Genomic DNA, 22,581 nt, shown 5'->3' on the forward strand with positions numbered 1-22,581 from the left:
TTGGGGGAATTGCTAATACCACCAAAAATCAGGCTGATTCTTGATGGTATTAGCAATCCCCCCCAATCTTTATGTCATCTGGGTATTTTATGAGCATGCCTTCTATTCCTTCATTTAAGTCATTTATGAAGATATCAAACAGTATTGAGTCCCAGACAGAACGTGAGTTACCTCAATTCATATCTCCTTCCACACTAAGGATCTGGTTACTGTTATTCAGCCAACTGTGAATCCATCTGGCAATATTTCCATCTAGCCCACTTTATTCCAGTTTGTCAAGAAAAAAAGTATGGTGTAAATTATTTATTACATATATAAGGCTACCCAACTCTACACAAAACAATCACAACGGGATTCAAAATGCTATCAAATGATGTTTCACTTTTAATTTTCTTTAAAGTGAATCCGGGTAGGTATGTCTATTAAGGGAGCCACTCTGAATAATAATTGTGCTCAGTGTTCCATTGCAGATGTACTATTTATGATCATTAAAAAGACCATGTTTTAGAAAGCGAAATACTCTCTTTTCTTTTGGTTTATTTTATTGTTAGATGTATAAATTAAAACTTTCATGTTTTGAGAATTCAACAATGTGGATAAGAATGCTAACACAGTCAGTTAAAAATAAGTCTAAGAAAGTAAGCCTTGCTTAATAATTTTTAGCTTTAGTTAGTTTGAAACTAAAAGTAGGAGCTATTATTAAGACCCAGGAGGTCATGCAGGAATAATTGGATGACCTAAAAAATTGAAATGATTGAAATGAAATGAAATTGTTGGAATGAATATGAACCAGTCATGCACAAAGATAACTTATGTAATTTGTTGACACTGGAACAATTCTTATTCTACAAAATGCCATGAGATTGTACAATTGAAGGACTGCTTAGACCTTTTTTTGGCTGAAATTTCTTGGCTTTTTCTTAAGATGCTGTCCATTTGCAAAATGCATTGTGTTAATAATTGCATGTTTTGTTGTTTGGCTAAACAAACATTGTGAAGCTTACACTTTCATTGATGTTCCATAGAGCCTTAAGTCTTGTGTTAGTGAAGAAATACGTGCAATTGATGACCGTTTGTCTAAACAAGAAGATATCAGGGGGAAAAAGGTATTTGATTGCATTTGTATATCAAAAGAACAACATAAATAGATGAAAATAAATATATTTCTTTTGAAAGCTAATCATTAAACCATGTTGGGTTTTTTGGGAAATCCAGTGAAACTTGGCTTTTTCAGGACTTGAATGGAAAATTACTATAAATGGAAATTTCTCCTGTGATGCACATTGTGTTTGATTATTTCTCCGGCACAAAGTTGTTTGTAGATTTATTTACTTACTTACTAACTAATTTTGGTTTTATTGTAGGTTGGTAGGTGGTTGCTCAGAGTCATTTCTGCTCGGAGTACCATATGCATGCTAGTTATTTGTGCAACGCTTAAAGACAGCAAAATGAAAAGTTGTGTAAATCTAGTTCCAGGTTTATCTTATTAGAAAAACCAAAGATTATTTATTATAATTTATATTTCCCATTTGTAATGTATAGTATGCATTCAAACATGTTATTTAGATAACTTATGTATGCATTTGTATATGCATATACAATACAATACAATAACAGAGTTGGAAGGGACCTTGGAGGTCTTCTAGTTCAACCCCCTGCCTACAATAGAACCTCTGGCCACAAATGCTTCTGACCACAACCAAATCGGTTTCCGACCAAAATATTCACAAAAGTTTTTAATCTGGTCGCGAACACATACTCGGGTGGTGATCAAATACAATCATGGCTGATTTCCCCTTCTGTGCTGATTTCCCCGTCCGCACCATTTTCTTTGTAAGCGCATGCTGAGTCAGTCTCGCTTCCAGTCACAACCAAATTGGGTGGTGACCAAAGTTATGGAACAAATTACGGTTGTGACCAGTGGTTCTACTGTACACATGCATCATGTTATGCTATTTCCTTTTGGGGGTAGGCAAAGTAGAAAAACAGAATAAAAAATAATTAGCCAAAGAAAGTAAAGATACAAGATAAGAACTACAAATGTTTGTCCCCAATTCCATTCTCTATATCACTCTATGACTTTCTGTCCTTGCTTCCATCATACACTACTTCATGCATTCTCTTTTGTTCTTTAAAAATCTCATCAATTCAATTAATGCAGTTGTAATGCAATTTCTCTGTTTTCTCCTATCTCTTGATGCATTCATTCTGCTCCTATATATTGCTTTGCAATTTAATCCTTGTTCATTCTGTCAGTTCACTTCAACATACTTTTTGCTACATTCAGAAATGTTGGTGTCTGGTAGAGAAATGTTGGTGTCAGAGAATTGATACAGCAGAACCAGACTATTTTAGGTGTAAAGGCAGATCAAAATCAACCTTAAAAACAATTATTTGCTTTTTTTTAATTAGATGTGTGTCTTGAGACTTATTCAAGTTATTAAATCAGTTGAGAAGATAGAGAAAATTCTACACTCCCAAAATTCAAAAGAAACATCATTAGAAGTAAGCAGGTATGACAATTAAATTTTGTTTTCACTCACCAGTTTGTTTTTCTTTGGCTATGATTCCCAGTAAAGTATAATTTGTCTTATTAGAATTATATGATAAAATAGTAAATTCCATTAAACATTTAGAAGTGCATATCTTTGCTTCCCAAAAGACCATTATGGGATAATATATTTATTTTCTCAGAGCTGTTCTCGAATAAACTAATTGAATATTGAGACTATGGCTCTCTTAAAACTGTTTTAAAAATGGAGCCATAGTCATAATGTTTTCCCTGAATTATAATTACTGCTGTATGCATATCAACCATTTATTTAATATAATTTGTGTTTTTAATTCCTTTATATATGAGTTATAGTCTTTCTGAAATTTATATGAGTCCTCCATGTGTGATGATGATCTGTATGCTTTTTAAGACCACTTTCTTCTTTAGTCTGCGGGAAAATTAGTGTTTAAAAAGAAGTTGTTCTAAAACTAATTTAGATTCATATGATCAGCCACAGGTACACTGGGTAACACATATTCGCTGTTGCTAGAAAGTGGCCCAGGTTTCATTGCTTAAGAAATTATTTCTCTAGGTAAATGAAAGACTGTCACTCATTTATTTCTGTAAGGGGAAATAAAGGTATAGGCCTTGGGCCACTGTAATCATGTAATCTAGGTCTGTTCTCTCCTCTAGTAATTTCAGCCATTAAAATTCAAAGCTATTTCTTACCTGTTGCAGAGCCTCCTTACTGGATTTATTGGTCATGCTAAATTTAGTGCTGGTAGTTCAGAACAGATTTCAGAAACTCCCCTTCTACATACTTATATGTATTCTTAAAAACAGGAAAAGACTGACATGGAGAAAATAAATTATGTATTGTTTTTTACTCTGAATTTATGTCTTTCTGTGTGTCAATCCAAGTCCGCTTCTGACTGGACAGATTTTAGAGAGGATCGCTACCGAATTCAACCAGTTGCAATTTCATGCAGTACAAAGCAAAGGAATGCCCCTTTTAGACAAACTGAAACCAGTAAGTATGTTGATTTGTTTAAAAAACCCCACACACAAAAAAAATACACACACACACCCTTATCTCAACAACATTGCTTTCTATTTTATTTTGAATCTTTTTACTAATCAGTTTTAAATAGATTTGTGTTGCATGATGCTATCCAAATGAATGTGTAGTCTTTGGGGCTTATTTGAGAGCCAAACAAAACAGAAAAATATAAAATATATTGGTTGTTAAAACTCCTGTCACCTAGGGAAAGTCAAGGGGATATACAGTATTATTCAGTTTACATTTAACTTTAAATCAGTTAAACGTTATCCATTACTTAGTTATTAAATACAATGTATTTCAATAAGTATACGCTTCAAATACTGAATAAATGTGTATTAAAAATAATTGTTTGTATTTATGGTAACATTTAGACACGGATATTAATTAACTGGAATCTTAGTTTCCCTTTCTCTTGCTATATTATTCTCTTGCTTGCAATAACAGTAACAATATAGTCTCATGATGCCTTAAAATCTAACAAATGCTTTGTCATTTAAATCTCAAGGGATTGTTAGCCAACAAACCATGACTGATAATCAGTTTGTTTAATCTGATACTAATTATATTATTCTTGAGAATAATATGCACTTAAATAAATTAACAATATCAATGAATTTCATTCATTTTTCCAATACAGCTAACAATTATCCTCATTCTATTTTGAAAATCATAGCGTATAGTTGGCATAACAGCAACACTGCAGCAGTCTCTAGAAGGGCTACTCTTAGAAGGACTTCAGACCTCTAACATCGACATAATACGACATTGCCTACGTACCTATGCAACAATAGACAAAACGCGGGATGCTGAGGCATTAGTTGGCGAAGTCCTTGTGAAGCCATATATAGATGAGGTAAGTGATGCTAGAGGGGACTGATGGAAGAGCAGATAGTATCTATAAGTGGTGGGTTTCACTTATTTTTACCACTGGTTTGGCCCGCGCATGCAGGCTCGCTACAGGCATATGCGCACCTTCCACACATGCACTTTGTCACATGCGCACCTTCCACACATGCGCCCAGCCTCAAAAATGTGGCTAAATAGGATGGCATAGCACATGGGCGGTTGGGCGGACCCATCCATGAGCTCTGTTACTGGTTTGTCCCAAGCCAGCTGAATATCTATATCTGAGACTCTTGTTTTTTCCAAAGGAGGAAAAGAGTGATTTCCTTTTTTATGCAAGTATTCGAGCAGAGAATGGATGGACAGAAATTGGAGATTGATATATGTTAAGGATATTTTAATTTGGATTTCTGCACTGAGCAGGGATTTGGACTCGGTGGCCCTCCCAACTTTACTTAATGGCACTTCCAGCTTTGATTTTCCAAAAGCTAGAGCAGAAAGCAGTACGATTATTACTTGATAGTGTTGAAGTTACCAGTGTTAAAAGAAGGATGTTAATTTTGGTATGTGTATTAAAAATCACATATAAATATTTTAGGCTGAATTAACCACTATCCTCCCATGAAATTAACATATTGAGCATGTTGTATAATTACAGGGATTGGGGAAAAGTGCCTTTTAAAAAAAATCTAAACTTTAGTTTGAAGTTTGATATTGAGGCTTTTTCATAGGTGATTGTAGAAAAGTATATTCAGTCTCATCCAAATGGTCTCCAGACGATGTATTCAAAGTTGCTTGAGTTTGTTCCTCTCCATTGCCGCCTTTTGTGTGAGGTAACAGGAGGAGGTATTTCAAGGTAATTCAAATCTCTCTTTTTGTTGTTAAATTTTGTTAACTTCTGCTAAACAGTATTTAAACTATATGAATAGAAGCTTTGATGGCTATGGAGAGATCTTTAGTATTCATTATCTTCAGTATTAAATGGATATCTTGTAATCTACTGACTGTATGTTATTGCAATGTAGCTTATTTTAATGTCTAAGAAAAAATAGTGCCAATATTCTTTTCTCACTCACTTTACTATGCCTAATACTTTATATTTGTGATTTATCAAGTAAAAATCATATTAGTTATATGTCATCTCAAAAATCTAGTCTTTACTTTACTTGGCATAAAGATTTTTTTTTCAGTCCTATTTTCAAGTTTTTCACATAGGATTCATTTCTAACTTTTAAGAAGTATTCTGCATTCAGGTTTTCTCACCAATTTTTCTGAATGTATCCCCAAATATAATATTGCTGAGAGATGTAGGGCTTTAATTTAATATATTTCCATTGTGGTTTGGATAGTTACTGTTGGATTTATTTCAATTTCAATGCAGTATTTATACATGTAAATGTGGCAGAGAATTATGGCATTCCTAGGCAGGATCATGGAAAGCTATAATTCCACTTGTTTCATGTTTTCTAGTTTGTTTATGAGGGCCAAAATCACCTCAAAAGATACAGCCAAGCTAGTGTATTAAATTTATCACATATTTTGAAAAATGGGTGATCATTACATTAGATAATATATAGGCTAGAAGATGGTTTGTTACTTTCTACAATTTGTAAAATGATCTTTGAGTTTTCAAGGCAGGTTCTAACAGTTTTAAAATGATTTTCAAATTTGCATATACATTAACAGTAACAACTATGATATACAATAAACTTCTAATTCAACTATACATTTATTGCAGTCTAATAGCATATATTCTTAATTCATAGTGGAATAAAATGAATTCAAGCCTCATAAATTGATTGGTTAACAGAATGTTATTTTATTTATTTATTTATCCACCTTTATTATTTTTCCTAATAACTAAGGTGTTAAATATATCCAACTTACGTTCCTCCTCCCATTTTTCCCACAACAATAAGATGAGGTGAGTTGGGCTGGAGGAAAGTGACTGGGCCAAAATCACCCAGCTGGCTTCCATGGCTAAGGGGGGGACTTGAATTCATAGTCTCCCACTTTCTAACCTGTGCCTTAACCACTAGATCAAATTGGATCTCTAATTGTAATTATTAATTATAATTATTAATTGTTAATGAACCAGTCATCATTATTGATGTTTAAAATTTACCTAAATGGACTGCAGAAATACATTTCAAATTATTTGGTGTGATGTTATATTTTGCTAATACTTAAGTTTCTTAATACATCCAGCAGTTCATTTTCATTTTAAAATTGTTAATATTTATTGTGTGGTAAGCTAGAACTACAATGATTTTATTTTCTTTAGATTGCTTAGAGATTACTAGCAACTATATAATGTATTTAAATCTATTATTTGATGCTTCACATCTTTAGAAATTGGAATTCTGGGAGGAAGAAAAAGTTTCTTGTATCATTCTCTACATTCTCAAGGCCACTGTAAATGTAACTGGAGAAGCCAGGCATCTGTTGAGATACATCCTGCCTTCACACATAAGGTGCTGGAGGCTTTAATAACATGAACTTTTATCATTAAAAGGGAGGCTTGTTTGAAAGGAAATTAGATCCTTGTTGAATCACCTGTTGTCATCCCAATCTTCACAGTTCAATTCTACAAACTACGTTGGACTCAAATAAAAAGTGTTACAGATGGAGAGCATGCAGAAAGTCTCTGGATATGGACAGGATATGAGCACTCTCACAAAGCACAATGCCATTGACACTGCAGTAGCTCAACTGCAGTCCCACATTTGATTTTCATTGGAAGGCAATGAAAGGATAACATGAAGAACTGCCTATCTGAAGCATTCTTTGGCTTCAATTTGCAGTGATATTGCTCCTAATAGTTTTTATTCAGGTTCCAGAAATGTATTGGCATGCTTTCCTCTGTATGCATCAGGAACGAATTTAAAAAAAAAATAACTTAGTAATTTTCCTTTACATTTGCAATAAAACAGTGTGGACTATAATATAACCAAGTTGTCACTGTGCTATATATTAATGTATGGTGTAAAATGTATATATGATGGTTCCTATGGTCCCTATGCTCAAATACCATCTCTTTGAAAAGGCAGAATTGCATTTAAAAAAATATTCACATTCTAGTGTTAGAATCCAATGCATCTTACAATTGCTGGAAATCCACAGTGTTCAAGAAATCTGTTTCTAAAAATGTTTCGCAACATATGCAATACTCTTTGTAAATTCTGAATTTCTTTTATTAGAGCTATTTATAGCAGGAATATTGATTTAATCTTGCAGTGAAAGAGGGAATACGGTTCCTGGATATGATTTCTTGGTAAATTCTGTATGGCCAGAAATTGTTCGTGGTTTAGAAATTAAACTGCCGGCTCTGTTTAATCCTGGAAACCCAGATTTATTTCATGAGGTAATTTTAAATGTATATATTCACCACAGTTTGCAATGATGAACCAAGGGATACAGACTGTTAGGTTTAACTACTATATATTTAACATAGTTTGTTCAATTGCAACTGATTTGTGTTCTTCATTTATATACATGAATACCATTGTAAAAAAAAAATGTTCATACTTTGTAATATGAACTGAATCTGGGCCATGGTGGACAAACCATAGGAGACTTAGCATTCTGATTCAGTGCAATTTTATGTAAATGTAATCAAAATAATTAATATATTATTCTATCTTCATCTAAACATCTCCATTGCTAATAGGACATTGTTTCTAGTTTCATAGTTTTCAAAATGAGATGAAGTGATTGGCTAGAGAAGTAAATGATTCCAGTTCTGTAAAGAAATTTGACACACAGCCAGCTTAATGCATGCTTTTTGTCTTCAGAAATACAACATAAGTATGGATTTTGTAAGGAAGTTTGAACGGCAATGTGGTTCACAAGCCAGTGTAAAAAGATTGAGGTTACATCCTTCCTACCAGAGCTTTAATGATAAGTGGAATTTGCCAGTTTATTTTCAAATAAGGTCAGTGTCTTGGTTTTATGCTTAGATGATATAAAGAACATTTTAAAATATGCAAGTGTATTAAGAATGTGCAAGATGTATTAAAAATGAGCTTCTCCCTTTTTCTCCCCAAATGTAAAGATAAATTACTCTTCTAAAAGTATGCCTTCTGGAACATCTGTCATCTGAATATATAAATGCCTCTTATTTTAGAACTCTTGTTTTTATCCATGTTTATGCAATCTTTATTACTCAGTTTGAATAATTAAAAATTAGATGACTAGGATTTTTGTAGTCTGTGACAACTTGGTTTAGCAGTGAAAATGAAGCTATAGCATGGAAAAGAAGACTAAATTATTGTTGTCTAAACTGCTACACTGTAATAAAACTTCTTGATTAATTTTATTGAAACTTTTCACCTCTGTGTGATTTTAGATTTGCAATCTGGTATTTCTCCAGAATAATTGGTGGAAATTACCATGAGTTCAGTTAAAGAGAAATAAGATTTTACACACTGCCAGCACCCAAGTTATTTTCTGAGGCAAGCCTGATTGAAAAATTGATTAAAAGTTTATCATTCATTTTAAGCAAAAGTTTTCAAGGTATTGGAAAGAACTATTGATTTCTATCCCCTAGAACTATTTGCAGAAGTTTGTGCCAGTGTCCTTTGCCAATCAGTGGAAAACGGAAGGTGTTTTGGTCAAAATACCTAACTGTAGGCTATTAAACAGAGTTTCTGTGATGTGTTTTTTTTTCCTGCTGTGGTGTAGAGTAACTTTAGGAGAATAAGCAATTGTAGGCATAATTAAGAAGCAGTTGTCCTCCTTTCTTCTAAAATTCCTAATTGTAATTTAGCTCAAGTAATACTGAATTTGGTCCTAGATTACAAAATCTTAGTTGTTGGATTGAAAGTTACAATGAAAACAAGAGAGGTTAGAAAAATCTGTGCTGAAGTTTATGAAGATGTCTCAGAGGTTCAGAAATGCTCACTCCTCCTTTTCTACAAAAACTTTTCTCCTGTTATCTGAGTCCGGCCTTTCCATCTGTCAGATTTTCCTTCCAAAATTGACCAGCCATTCAGTTGTATAATCAAGGGCTATGTTGCATGCAATTTATTTATCCATTCATCTGGATCTCCTTCTCGTATCATACAGACAGTATGCGTCATGCATCTCCTAATCTTTTCTGATTACAAGATTCATTTAACAATAGGCATGAGTGCTTTTGGGTGATAGATTCTGTGAGGAATCTCTTCAAAAGAATATCTTGTCCATTTCATTTATTTAGGTTAATCGTGATTTTAGTTTTTTAATTGGCTTTGAATTGTTTCATATTTTATTTTGAAAGATAGATAAATAAATAAACCAATAAATAAATGCAGCATAGCGTATATATTAAGTAAAAGCACCATGAGTTGATCATTTCCATGATAAAGATTTGTTTAAGGTTAAAACATCCGAAAAAGTGAACCAGTCTTTAGATAATACTAGGAAATCATTACGGAGAAACCAAGTTGAAGTTATGAGTGGGGATTTCACAGCTGGCATGAGTTCACTAGAAATATCTTCTTAGAATTTATGTGTGACATTCAGATTTCAGATACGATTGACAGGATTAGATTGATAGCTTGTATCACTAAACTGCCAGACGTTAATTTACTAACCTTATTTTCACCGGGGTTTCACAAAACATATTTTGTGGTTCTTTCAGATTTAGAGAAATTGCAGGCACTTTAGAAGCAGCTCTTTCTGATGGCTTAGAAGAGGCTCCAGGTAAAGCTTTTCTCTTTATTTAACACATAAATTGCTGTCTATGGCTCTTGCCTTTACATTTAGATAACATAAGAAAAATACATATTTTCCATTGCTGGGGATTTAAAAAAAATCTTCATATAAAATCTGACCAGAAGTTTGTGATTGTGATAAGTTCACATTATCACAATCCATGTAATATTTGCTTAGAACAAAACCAAATTGAACCAAATAAGAGAAATATATGTCTAAAATGTTGAAGTGGAGTTGCTTCTATTACTAGCATTTGACTGAAGGCAGAATTGACTAGTAGTAGTTTCCCACTAAATAAAAAGCTATTTATGGGTAGCACTGATGAAACAAAAGATAAAAAGTTTGCTCCGGATTCTACTTAGTAGTTTATTGTCTGCGTCCATCATTTTATAACGTTGGATAGTACTTTTACAGAATAAGCTATTTCTTAAGGAAGCAACAGTTTCCCCGCTTTTCAGTCTTCTCTGCTATCAAATCTCTGCAAATGGTGCTTACCTTTTATCTGCAAGTGCAAAGTTAGTCAAAAGATGTCTAATTGCTATAATTGAGATTGGGGGGGGGGTTAAATAAATAAGCCTTCACCAGCCAAGAGGGAAGAGTGGCAAAACCATCTCCCCTTACAACTGGCCGGAGAGAGGAACGTCTGAGTTCCTCTACAAACTACACTTGCAACAGAGTTTCCTCTGAAGGAGGCACTGTGCCAAGAGTGAAGCCTGGAGGTTAGAAAACAAATCAAAGTTAATAGGATGACATTTTAAATGTAACGTTGATCATAACTGAACTAACTCTGTTCTTTCTTGACAGCTGGAAGTTCATATTGTCTTTTGGCAACACACATGACATGGGCTAGCTTACAGAAGTGCTGGTCAGCTCAGATTTTTCTGCCATTGCTAACTGATCGATTGTGGAAGCTTTCACTGCAGATTCTAGCCCGTTACTCAATCTTCATTAATGAAGTGAGGAAAACTGGTTTGCTTAATTAAATCGATTTATTTTATTTCACGTTTATCAATTCATAAGTAAACTCAAGGCAGCAAGCTTACATAATATTCCTTCTTCTGGACTGAGATTGAGAGAGTGACAGGCCCAATCAATACAATACAATAGCAGAGTTGGAAGGGACCTTGGAGGTCTTCTAGTCCTCTGCCTAAGCAGGAAACCCTATACCATTCCAGACAAATGGCTATCCAACATCTTCTTAAAGACTTCCAACTTCTGGAGGCAAGCTGTTCCACTGATTAATTGTTCTAACTGTTGGGAAATTTCTCCTCAATTCAAGTTGCTTCTCTCCTTGATTAGTTTCCACCCATTGCCTCTTGTTCTCCCCTCAGGTGCCTTGGAAAATAGTTTGACTCCCTCTTCTTTGTGGCAACCCCTGAGATATTGAAACACTGCTATCATGTCACCCAGCTAACTTTTCATGCTGAGAATCTTATGCAAGGAATATTTTAAAAATTTAACTGATACAAGATTAGCATCTACCTTTAACAAATAACACAATGTTTTGACAAACTAAGATGAATGTTCATGAGTTTGTCTCTAATATTACTTTTTGTCACTCTTTGTAAACGGGATAGCTTCTGCTCAGGCCTGTCTCTAATGAAACTGTAAAAGACCATAAAAAACAATTGGCAAGCAAGGAATCCACACTGAATTCTGTTGAAGATCAAGGAAATGAGTCTTGTCCAGATGCTCAGCCTTTACCTTCTATATCTACCACTCAGCTTGTGTTTGTTGCTGCAGATTTGGATCAACTTCAGGAACAGGTTTGTAGATATTACTGATTTATATGACTCTCTGACACAGACAACCTACAAATATGATGAAGAAAATTATTCTTTACCATTTGTGGCTGCTGCTTTGGTTATCAACTTTTACCTTGGTTTCTTACTGTTGAGGTAAAAGTAGTACGAGTGATGCGTTCACTCCTTTAGTCCTATCAGTTCAAAAAAAATAAACTGTTAACATGCAGCTTTGAAGTAGAACCTTTCTAGGGGTTCAAATAAAATTGTTTAAAGTGTTTTTTTTTATTCTTTTTCCATAGTTGGTTGAACAGCTCATTATTATTATGTCTGTTAACCTGTTTAAGGTTATGCACAGATACAGAATCCTTTATTGTAAGATGTCACTGATGCCTTATTTAGAGAATTGCAGAAACATTACAATAACTTTTTTGCATCGGTGTGTCAGATATCTGAAGGTTATGTATTCATAACACCTTGCATATTTTTCATTCAGCTTCCTGAACTTTTGGAAATGATCAAACCAAAACTGGACATGATTGGCTTCAAGAATATAGCTTGTATCTCAGGTAAAACATTTGTGTATCTCTCTCTCCCTCTCAATGTATTCACCTTTTGATAAATATATTTTATCAGGCAATGTGTTTACAAAGACAAAATGTTAAATTGAATGAGAAAAAAATGAAATCGAAGTAATCTCCCAATGTTTGAGGGAATGGATTTGATGGTGATTTCCTACAGCCTTGCTTAGTCTTCTTTCCCCCTCCCTGTATCTTTGGGGTAAAACATTACTGGTTCTTAAGCATATTTCTCTGCTAGTGTTTGCAGATCTTTCAATTACACTTGTAAATGACTTGATTCTAAAATGAAATGAAAGAGGGAATAAATGGAGGGGAGTGAAGGAGGGTTGGAGAATTCTGACTCACTTGGACACTTGCCAAATACAGTTAAGTACAGTTAAAAGAGCAGGCAATGTTTTAAAACCTGCTCTTTTATATCTCTATGAATAATATTAAAACAGTTGTGTCATAATATATAATGCTAAGTTCTACAATCCAACTCTTTTGGTATTTGTTTTTAACTGTACTGGAATTGTAAAATAGCCATATACTTAAGATTGGCTTGGAGTGTTCAGATTTTACCGTGTATAAATATGCATATATTTCTTCAATAGGAGCACTAGAAGACTCAAAGAATTCTTTATTAGATTCCTGGCCAACCTTAAACAATAAGATTATTCAGGACTTAAATGATTCCTGCTTTAGCTGCTTGAAAAGTGCCCTGGAAATCCCAAGGCTGTATAGAAGAACTAACAAGGTATTTTTTCACATTTGAAAAAATATGTGTGTATATATACGGACAATATAAATAGCCATAATGATAACTACTATAATGGGGTCCTTTAAGCTGGTGTGTATGTGTGTATGTGTGTAAGTATATAAATAATAGGAAATAACCTTTAAGTCTGCAAAGCTGCCTATACGTTACTATACTGACAAGAGTCAGTATCTCAAAGGCAATTAAAAGATAAGCTGTATGTAGTCCTGTCATATTCATATGTCCCCATTATCCATTTCCATGTTTTTTTTTGTTTTTTCTATTTTTCTAACTCCATGTTGACCTAGGAAAGATAGGGTGATATACAAATTAAAATACAGGTGAAACTTGAAAAATTAGAATATCGTGCAAAAGTTCATTTATTTCAGTAATGCCACTTAAAAAGTGAAACTAATATATGAGATAGACTCATTACATGCAAAGCAAGATAGTTCAAGCCGTGATTTGTCATAATTGTGATGATTATGGCTTACAGCTCCTGAAAACCCCAAATCCACAATCTCAGAAAGTTAGAATGTTGTGAAAAGGTGCAATATTCTAGGCTCAAAGTGTTCCACCTAATCAGCTAATTAAGCCATAACACCTGCAAAAGGTTCCTGAGCCTTTAAATGGTCTCTCAGTCTGGTTTAGTAGGAATCACAGTCATGCGAAAGACTGCTGACCTGAGAGTTGTGCAGAAAACCATCATTGACACCCTCCATAAGGAGGGAAAGCTTCAAAAGGTAATTGCAAAAGAAGTTGGATGTTCCCAAAGTGCTGTATCAAAGTGCTGAGCCAAGGTGGCGCAGTGGTTAAATGCAGCACTGCAGGCTACTGCTAGATCAGCGGTTCAAATCTCACCGGCTCAGGGTTGACTCAGCCTTCCATCCTTCCGAGGTGGGTAAAATGAGGACCCAGATTGTTGGGGGCAATATGCTGACTCTCTGTAAACCGCTTAGAGAGGCCTGAAAGGCCTATGAAGCGGTATATAAGTCTACTGCTATTGCTATTGCTATTATTGTATCAAAGCACATTAATAGAAAGTTATGTGGAAGGGAAAAGTGTGGAAGAAAAAGTTGCACAAACAGCAGGGATGACCGCAGCCTGGAGAGGATTGTCAGGAAAAGGCCATTCAAAAGTGTTGGGGACTTTCACAAGGAGTGGACTGAGGCTGGAGTCAGTGCATCAAGAGCCACCACACACACACGGATCCTGGACATGGGCTTCAAATGTCGTATTCCTCTTGTCAAGCCGCTCCTGAACAACAAACAATGTCAGAAGCGTCTTACCTGGGCTAAAGAAAAACACACCTGGTCTGTTGCTCAGTGGTCCAAAGTTCTCTTTTCTGATGAGAGCAACTTTTTGTAGAGCCGAGGTGGCGCAGTGGTTAGAGCGCAGTACTGCAGGCCACTTCAGCTGACTGTTATCTGCAGTTCAGCGGTTCAAATCTCACCGGCTCAAGGTTGACTTAGCCTTCCATCCTTCCAAGGTGGGTGAAATGAGGACCCAGACTGTGGGGGCAATATGCTGACTCTGTAAACCGCTTAGAGAGGGCTGAAAGCCCTATGAAGCGGTATATAAGTCTAACTGCTATTGCTATTGCTATTGTATTTCATTTGGAAACCAAGGACCCAGAGTATGGAAGAAGAATGGAGAGGCACACACTGCAAGATGCTTAAGTCCAGTGTGAAGTTTCCACAGTCTGTGTTGATTTGGGGAGCCATGTCATCTGCTGGTGTTGGTCCACTGTGCTTCATTAAGTCCAGGGTCAACGCAGTTGTCTACCAAGAGATTTTGGATGAGCTTTATGGGGATGCTGACTTCATTTTCCAGCAGGACTTGGCACCTTCCCACACTGCCAAAAGCACCAAAACCTGGTTCAATGACCGTGGAATTACTGTGCTTGATTGGCCAGCAAACTCGCTGACCTGAACCCCATAGAGAATCTACGGGGCATTGCCAAGAGAAAGATGAGAGATATGAGACCAAACAATGCAGAAGAGCTGAAGGCCGCTATTGAAGCATCCTGGTCTTCCATAACACTTCAGCAGTGCCACAGGCTGATAGCTTCCATGTCACGCCGCATTGAGGCAGTAATTGCTGCAAAAGGGGCCCAAACCAAGTACTGAGTACATATGCATGCTTATACTTTTCAGAGGTCCGATATTGTTCTATGTATAATCCTTGTTTTATTGATTGCATGTAGTATTCCAATTTTCTGAAATTGTGGATTTTGGATTTTCATGAGCTGTAAGCCATAATCATCACAATCATGAGAAATCACAGCTTGCTTTGCATGTAATGAATCTATCTCATATATTAGTTTTACCTTTTAAGTTGCATTACTGAAATAAAGGAACTTTTGCACAATATTCTAATTTTTCAAGTTTCACCTGTACCTTTCTGATTCCTCTTGCCTCTTGCCTCAAGATTTTCTAAAGCAGAATCTGGCAGTGCATCAATGCCGTTGCTTCCCTCAATATGCACCTCTTTTCTAGATAAGTGGTTATTAGCTGACAAGGACTGTTTCAGAAGTAAATAGAGAGACCCAACATCAGAAGTGTCCTATTTCCCACTCCACACCTGATCCTGCAGTTGGGCTGCTACTACCACCCACCCACCCACCCCAGAAGCTGCGCCATCACTGTTCTCCTGCGCCTGCCCACCATAACTCCACAGCTCCCGCGATCAGCGATTGCACACTGCACCCGCAACATCATGACTTCTGACTCCCACCTGATTGGCTGGTGCCTAACTGTCCCGTGCGGCCAAAGGGCCAAGACAAACAGTGTCTTGGTGACTGGGCCATGCTGAAGGGTGTGAGGCGGAGGGGCAAAGGTCCATTTTCCAAGGAGAATGGCTAGGGAGGGCTACCATATGAGGAAAGCTAGAGGTAAATGGGCAAAGGTGGTAGCCTGGAAGAGAAGGAAGTGTGGCCAAGAATGGGAGCCTGAAAGTCCTAGGCCCAGAGGAAGAAAGCTAGCATTGCCATCAGTGTGCTAGAATGGCTCAAACTATGTCATACAGTACTTGGCTTAATTCCAATTTGCTGCTATTGAAATTAAGGTTTTGATAGTACATCTGATGGTTTAGGGTTAAATTCTTTGACTACGTATTTCATTTCTTTGTCAGCTCTTTCTGTTTAGCTCTTCATGTGTTTATTCTGATACAAATTGGGATAATTATGATTGGAAAAAATATGTTTGCTTGAAAGACCTTGTAGGTGTGGCATGCTTTGCCATTTTTATCTAGAAACCAGAATTGCCTTAAATATTACCACAGAATATTCATTGGAATGTTTGTTTGTTACTCCTGAATAATTCTAAGAGTGCTGTGCATGAGCAATTAACCATTAATCTTTCTAAATGGCCATGTTAAGGTTTGCTGTAAATGCTTAAGAAAGCTTTTTCTTGTGTGTGTTTTCTTTTGTCATATCTCATCCATCAATAATCAGGAAGTGCCAACCAAGGCATTGCCCTATGTTGACAGTGCCCTTAAACCTTTCCATCAACTGAAGAATGATTACAAAGATACATTAAAGCCAGCTGTGATTGACCATTGGCTGGAAGGAGCCCTCAATGCAAGCACACAGAAGTAAGTGACATTTTAAGCAGAACATTGCCAGACTAGCTCTATAGGGAGTTGTTGAAAATTTAGAGATTATTTACATTCACATAAATATATAAAACGTACATACGCTGCCATTTCCACAAGCAAGCCTTTGGCAGCACATTTTGTGTGTGTATGTGTGTGTAGAAACCCCCCCAAAAATGTGCAATTACATTGTGAAGGATTTCTACCAGCAGGAGATAAATGTAATCATGGACAGTCTAAGAAAGTTGGCATCATTTGATTCACTTTGGTGCGAGTATTCATGTGAATATTTCTAAGAAAAATGTGACAGTCTCTTAATCCCCTGTAGTGATGGAAAAAAAGGAAGAGGCTTGTTCCTGAATGATAACTCCTAACTTTACCCATCATTGGTCATAATGACTGGGGCTGTTGGACCTGGAGTCCTTGATACAAGCTTTGTTGTTTGCAAATGTTTCATTACCCAACTAGGTGAACTTTATCGGTCCTGGTGAGTGTGAAGTTCCCTATTTATGTACAGTAACTTGCCCTGCCAGTGTGAGATGTGGGGATCTTTGTAATTCTTTTAAACCTAATTTACAAACCATTTAAAAGATAGGGAGCTACCTAAGAGAAACTATATCCCCATCAATACTAGCAAGTCAAGTTATTGTATATAAACACCAAGCTAGTGTTTATAAACAAAAAGCAATCCTCCCCCTCCAGTCCCCCCTCCATCACCACCAGTACTGGTGATGTTACCTAGTCTATAAATGAAATGTCTGCAACCAAACTACACAGCTGAGAGGTGTGTATTCTTTTCTGTTGGCTATTGGAAGTTCTAAATAAGCAGCATCTGAAGTTGTGCACAGACCCTTCAGTTTGAGAGATGGGGAATTTTGATGTGGGATTTTGAAATCTCAGTAACACAGAACATGTTGTGCTGTACTTAATTTAAATTAAGTGCAGCAAAATATGTTTTTTAAAAAGTCTAGGCTTACACTTTGGAATCTGGTGGGCCTGTAGAAAACTTTATGAAAGATTTCTACAGTTTATGAAATAGCAATAGCACTTAGACTTATATACCGCTTCACAGTGCTCTCTCTAAGTGGTTTAAAGAGGTATAAGAGTCAACATATTGATCCCAACAATCTGCGTCCTCATTTTACCAACCTTGGTAGGATGGGAGGCTGAGTCAACCTTGAACCAGTCAGAATCACACTGCTGAACTGCTAGCTGCTGGCAGTCAGCAAAAGAAGCCTGCAGCAGTACTGCGTTCTAACCACTGTGCCACCATGGCTCTTAATAAGGTGACATATAACAACTATGGCCGGTCAGCATAGACAGTAATTGCTTTGGTGGACCAATGGACTGTCTTGATGTAAGGACCTTCCTTATGTCTCTTTTTTATTTCATATATTTCAGTTTGTTTCTTAGACCTAAGCCTGTGTGTCTTTTGAAATTCTGTATCATTGAAGTACAATAGGAGTATTTTGTTACAATTACCTATACTATGTACAAAGGAGCCAGAATTTTGTGGTGATATTCTAGGGTTTAAGAATCATCCTATGGTATCAATAAAAACTAAAGTATAATTCAATTAGGGCATGGTTCAGACTAAAATCAGTAGATTTCAGTTACTGTTGAATTAAATGGGAGAGAAATAGCATAACTCCATTTCTCTGTATTTACCTACAGTGCATTTCAGGGTTTTTATTCTTTTAATAAATTTATAGACATTTCTAAAATTCTGTTTTACTTTGTCATTATGGGATACTGAGTATAGATTAATGAGGAGGGGGGAATAATGTCAACAACTGTAGAATCAGATTGCAAGCATCACATAAGTGAAAGGGGTCTGAATACTTTCTGAATGCACTGCATATTCTATTCCATCCTATACGCACAGTATAATTGCTATGTACACATTATACACTCTTCCCCCACCCCCAAATGAAGTTCTGTCCACAAGTACTCATAATCTAATCCATCAATTCCTCTTCATGTAGGTACTTGGATACAGTATCAGATATACTAAATTCTGTAAGGAAAATGGAAGAGAGCTTGAAGAGGCTAAAACAAGCCAGAAAAACTGTAACTGCAAATAATCCCTCCCCTTCTGGAGGCATGTGTGATGATAACAAAATCCGCCTACAGTTAGTTCTAGATGTAGAACATTTTGGAATGCAGGTAACCTAAATGTCAAAAACAGTTAAGGGTTGGGGGTGGGGTTGCATAAATATAGCTGTTAATGTGTTAGAGTTTGGCCATACAAACTTCAGTTCAAAATCTTTTGGACGATCATTCCCTCTTGCTTTTGGTATCTTTTGGTCGGTCATTTGATATTGGTCCAGTTTATTTCACAACATGATTTTTTTTTGCTGGGGGGGGGGAAGTGTTGGAGGGTGTATGTGTAACTTCTTGAAATCCAATTCTCACATTGTAGATTTTCTGTTATGTTTGAAATATTCCTGGCGTTCCTTACAATGCAATAATTAGTAAATTTGATGTTTTGTTTTAGATGGAGAGGATGGGGATGCAGCTGAGCAACATTAAAAGTTTTTCCACTCTTTCGGAGCTTGTTCAAGCTGCTAAAGATCAGATAGCCACCGAACAAACATAACATAATCTCCAGCTTTTTAATGAAGAGACCTAGCTTCCAAAAAAGAAAACAAGTTTATTTTTTATTTTTACTTTTCTTTGCCAAATACTATATAGCAAAAAAAAGTGCTTCCTAATGCAACTTCAGCACAGATTTAAATTTATCTCAAAATAGAAAAACTCATTTTGTGAAAATAAAGAAACATACAGGGGAGAACTTTTATTTTGGTTTTCCGTTATATGGAAGGCAGTTTATATATTTCTACGTATTCTGCCATAGGATTATGGAAATATTTTTATTTTTATTGTAAATTATTATCATGCAGAAAAAATGAATTTAAGATGATTAAAATGAACAAAAAGGATTTTGTCTTTTTGTAAATTTTGTTAGAATAAACAGTGGTGTTAAGTATATTCCTATGACTTGTGTGTTTTTATGGTTTATTTTCTGATTAAAATAGTTTAAAGATGTAAGAGTAGCAATGTCGTGACATCTAAGAATTGTTTGTATCATATTACTTTTGAGTTTATAAAGAACTATTCTTGGTTTTCTAAAAAGAAAACAATTTTGAACTTTTTCATCAATGGGTGGCATCTTTTATTCCGAGTCAAAATGTTTCTCTAACCTTGTGAAGAAAATCAAATGTTTCCCCAAGTGACTTTTCGTTGAAGACTACTTGCTACTTTTCTTTTGTTGGCATACAATAAGTGAATGAAAGAGATAGAGTTGTAGTATTTATTTAATAGAGGTTTATTGTATTATCTCAAAAATCTCAGAATTCATAGCTAATTAAAGAGTGTTCTTTACAGCCTTAATTGGCATTTTAGAGTGGTTATGGGAAACCCTTCTCAGTACCTGGAAATCCTTTTTTTTAATTAGAAAGTTTTTTATTAAACACACATTAAAACATTGTAACCATCCTGGCAATGTCTTTGCCATACATACAAGTATATAAAGTTAGATATTATAACCACCATGCTTATTTACGATTGGTCTAGTCAGTATTTACAAATATAAGGATATCGTATTTTCATCCATGTTGCTTTGTTCTTGTCTTACACATTTTCACTGTTATGATTTCATACATAATTCTAATCTCCATTCTATAAATCTTAGTCAGGGCCTTAAGTCAAGGAAAGTGTCTTTCCTTTTTTCTTCCAACGATTGATAAAGTTTACCAAAGATCTTATAATATTCTGATTTGTCTTTGTTCTTCAATTCTCACGTCAATTTATCCATTTTGGCACAAATCAGAATTACTTCCTCCTCTTGTGGAATTTCCCTGTTTTTCCAGTTTGGGGAAAAGACCATTCTTGCTGCCATAATAATATGTATTATTAAATATATTACCCTCTTGTTTATCATTTATGATTACCAAAAGAAATAGTTCTGGTTTGAATTCTATTTCGTCTTCAGTTAACTTTATCAGCATCTTTGAATTTAGGGACCTGGAAATTCAATTTCCATTAAAATCCCTATTTCCATCATTGAAATTGTGAAACACGTTTTTTTCCCCCATCCATGGGGTCATTATAACATAGCATGATCCCTGGAAGGTTGGGAGGCTGAATTGTGGCTCCTGGCTGTCATGATGTAGCCAGTACCTAATTTGAAAACATAGATGAGTCCTGACAGGAAGAAGTTCTGTATTTGAAGAAATGTACATTGTTATGACTTCAGAGACAAAGTATCCTGGAATCACAGTGGTTCTTACGATGTGGTCAGTACCTAATAATTGCTATTAGTTGATATTAAAATGTTCCAATCAGAGTGCTGGACAGCAAAGGGGAGAGGGCCTTACCTTAAATTAGTTTTATTTCTGCCTACTACTAGATGCCAATCAAACAAATTATGTTTTCCTGATTCCCCATAAAGGAAAAAAAAAAGATTCACCATTAGGATGTTTAATATCCACTTTGGATCCTGTTTCAAAGGAATGCATATAGACCTATGAATTATAATGCCAAGGTGAAAAGGAGGGACAAACTATGAAGCAAATATATGAATTTTGGTCTGGAAGCTGTGGCTCTCGGAGTAAATTTATAAACAAGTATATAAATGTATAAACACTTTAGTTGTAAATGCACCCTGCTCTGGATAGTGAATCCAGCAGTCCTGAGCTCTTTCCCACCATCGATTTTAAGCTGGAGCTGGAGTGTTGTTATGACCAAAAAGTGCATCCGATTATCACTTTTTTTTCCTAGTCAGTGTGTGTTGGTGGTGGGATTCAATTTTTTTTACTACGGATTCTGTGGGGTGGTTTGGTGGGCGTAGCAGGGGACGGATACTGTAAAATCTCCATTTCCTCCCCACTCCAGGGGAAAATTAGTGCAGAATCGCATTTCCTCCTGATCAGCTGGGACTCGGGAGGCAGAGAATAGATGGGGGTGGGGCCAGTCAGAGGTGGTATTTACCAGTTCTCCAAACTACTCAAACTTTCCACTACCAGTTCTCCAGAACTGGTCAGAACCTGCTGAATACCACCTCTGGTGTGTGTCTCAGAAGATATGACCAGATATTCAAGTATTTCAAACGTATGGTTCAAACAATTCAGCTTGAGTTCTACATTTATTTTTAATGATGGCAATTTTTTCCCATGCTTGTGGAGTGGGAGTTAATGATTTTTAGACACAAAGTAGGTGTACTAAATCAACCTTGCAGATTAAGCTACTTAATTTTTCTTTTTTCACAATTTGTTCTGGACTTGGAATGTTCCTCCTGGCATAGAACAAATATCTCACTCCATGGCCTTCATACTACATTTGGTCATGGGTGGTTGAATGTTTCATACAAATTGTTAAAAATCCCACAACCCAAGCATGGAAAGGCTTAGAAAATGCAAGCAGAGGGATTACTGACCAAGATTAGGCTGTATACCATTAGCCCAAAAAGTTGAGTGAGTACACTGGGGACACAAAGATGACTTGCATGTGCAGCTTCGATGAAGTAAGTTCCTGTGACATGAATAGAGTTTAATTGTAACATTATCCCAATGTAGCTAAACTTAGTTGTGCAACAATTAAACATAGACATAGCTAAATGTCGAATATGCTGTCTTTAAATAGAAGGTAGAAACTGGTTACTAAGTTCTCTGTTCCAGATATATTATTCCCCATATTTTTGAGTGGCAGAGTTCTTTCACAGGAAATATTTAGATCCACATATATTGTTGAATAAGCCAAAATAGTTGGGTTTGCTAAACCATAAACTATGGATTAAAATTTATATATTTGGCTTAAATCCAGCACACATT

The 22,581-nt window shown here is 35.7% G+C and overlaps 1 protein-coding gene across 2 annotated transcripts in view; it reads left to right on the forward strand.

The window, feature by feature from the left end:
• COG2 (component of oligomeric golgi complex 2) overlaps positions 1–19,741 on the forward strand; it is a 37,136-nt gene extending 17,395 nt beyond the window's left edge. For both annotated transcript variants that reach the window (XM_014059633.2, XM_087718108.1), the window contains exons 4-18: positions 1,026–1,106; positions 2,413–2,513; positions 3,416–3,524; positions 4,231–4,410; positions 5,132–5,256; positions 7,638–7,764; positions 8,195–8,334; positions 10,024–10,085; positions 10,902–11,053; positions 11,675–11,863; positions 12,336–12,408; positions 13,014–13,156; positions 16,611–16,750; positions 18,736–18,916; positions 19,248–19,741. In XM_014059633.2, coding sequence (XP_013915108.2) covers positions 1,026–1,106; positions 2,413–2,513; positions 3,416–3,524; positions 4,231–4,410; positions 5,132–5,256; positions 7,638–7,764; positions 8,195–8,334; positions 10,024–10,085; positions 10,902–11,053; positions 11,675–11,863; positions 12,336–12,408; positions 13,014–13,156; positions 16,611–16,750; positions 18,736–18,916; positions 19,248–19,349 — 1,905 coding nt within the window. In that variant the 3' untranslated portion in view covers positions 19,350–19,741. The remainder of the gene's footprint in view (positions 1–1,025; positions 1,107–2,412; positions 2,514–3,415; positions 3,525–4,230; positions 4,411–5,131; positions 5,257–7,637; positions 7,765–8,194; positions 8,335–10,023; positions 10,086–10,901; positions 11,054–11,674; positions 11,864–12,335; positions 12,409–13,013; positions 13,157–16,610; positions 16,751–18,735; positions 18,917–19,247) is intronic.
• Positions 19,742–22,581: the final 2,840 nt, after the last annotated feature.

Source organism: Thamnophis sirtalis, unplaced genomic scaffold (genome assembly GCF_051295495.1).
Source record: "Thamnophis sirtalis isolate CommonGarterSnake01/CBP01778 unplaced genomic scaffold, rThaSir2_p1.2 scaffold_6, whole genome shotgun sequence".
NCBI lineage: Eukaryota > Metazoa > Chordata > Lepidosauria > Squamata > Natricidae > Thamnophis > Thamnophis sirtalis.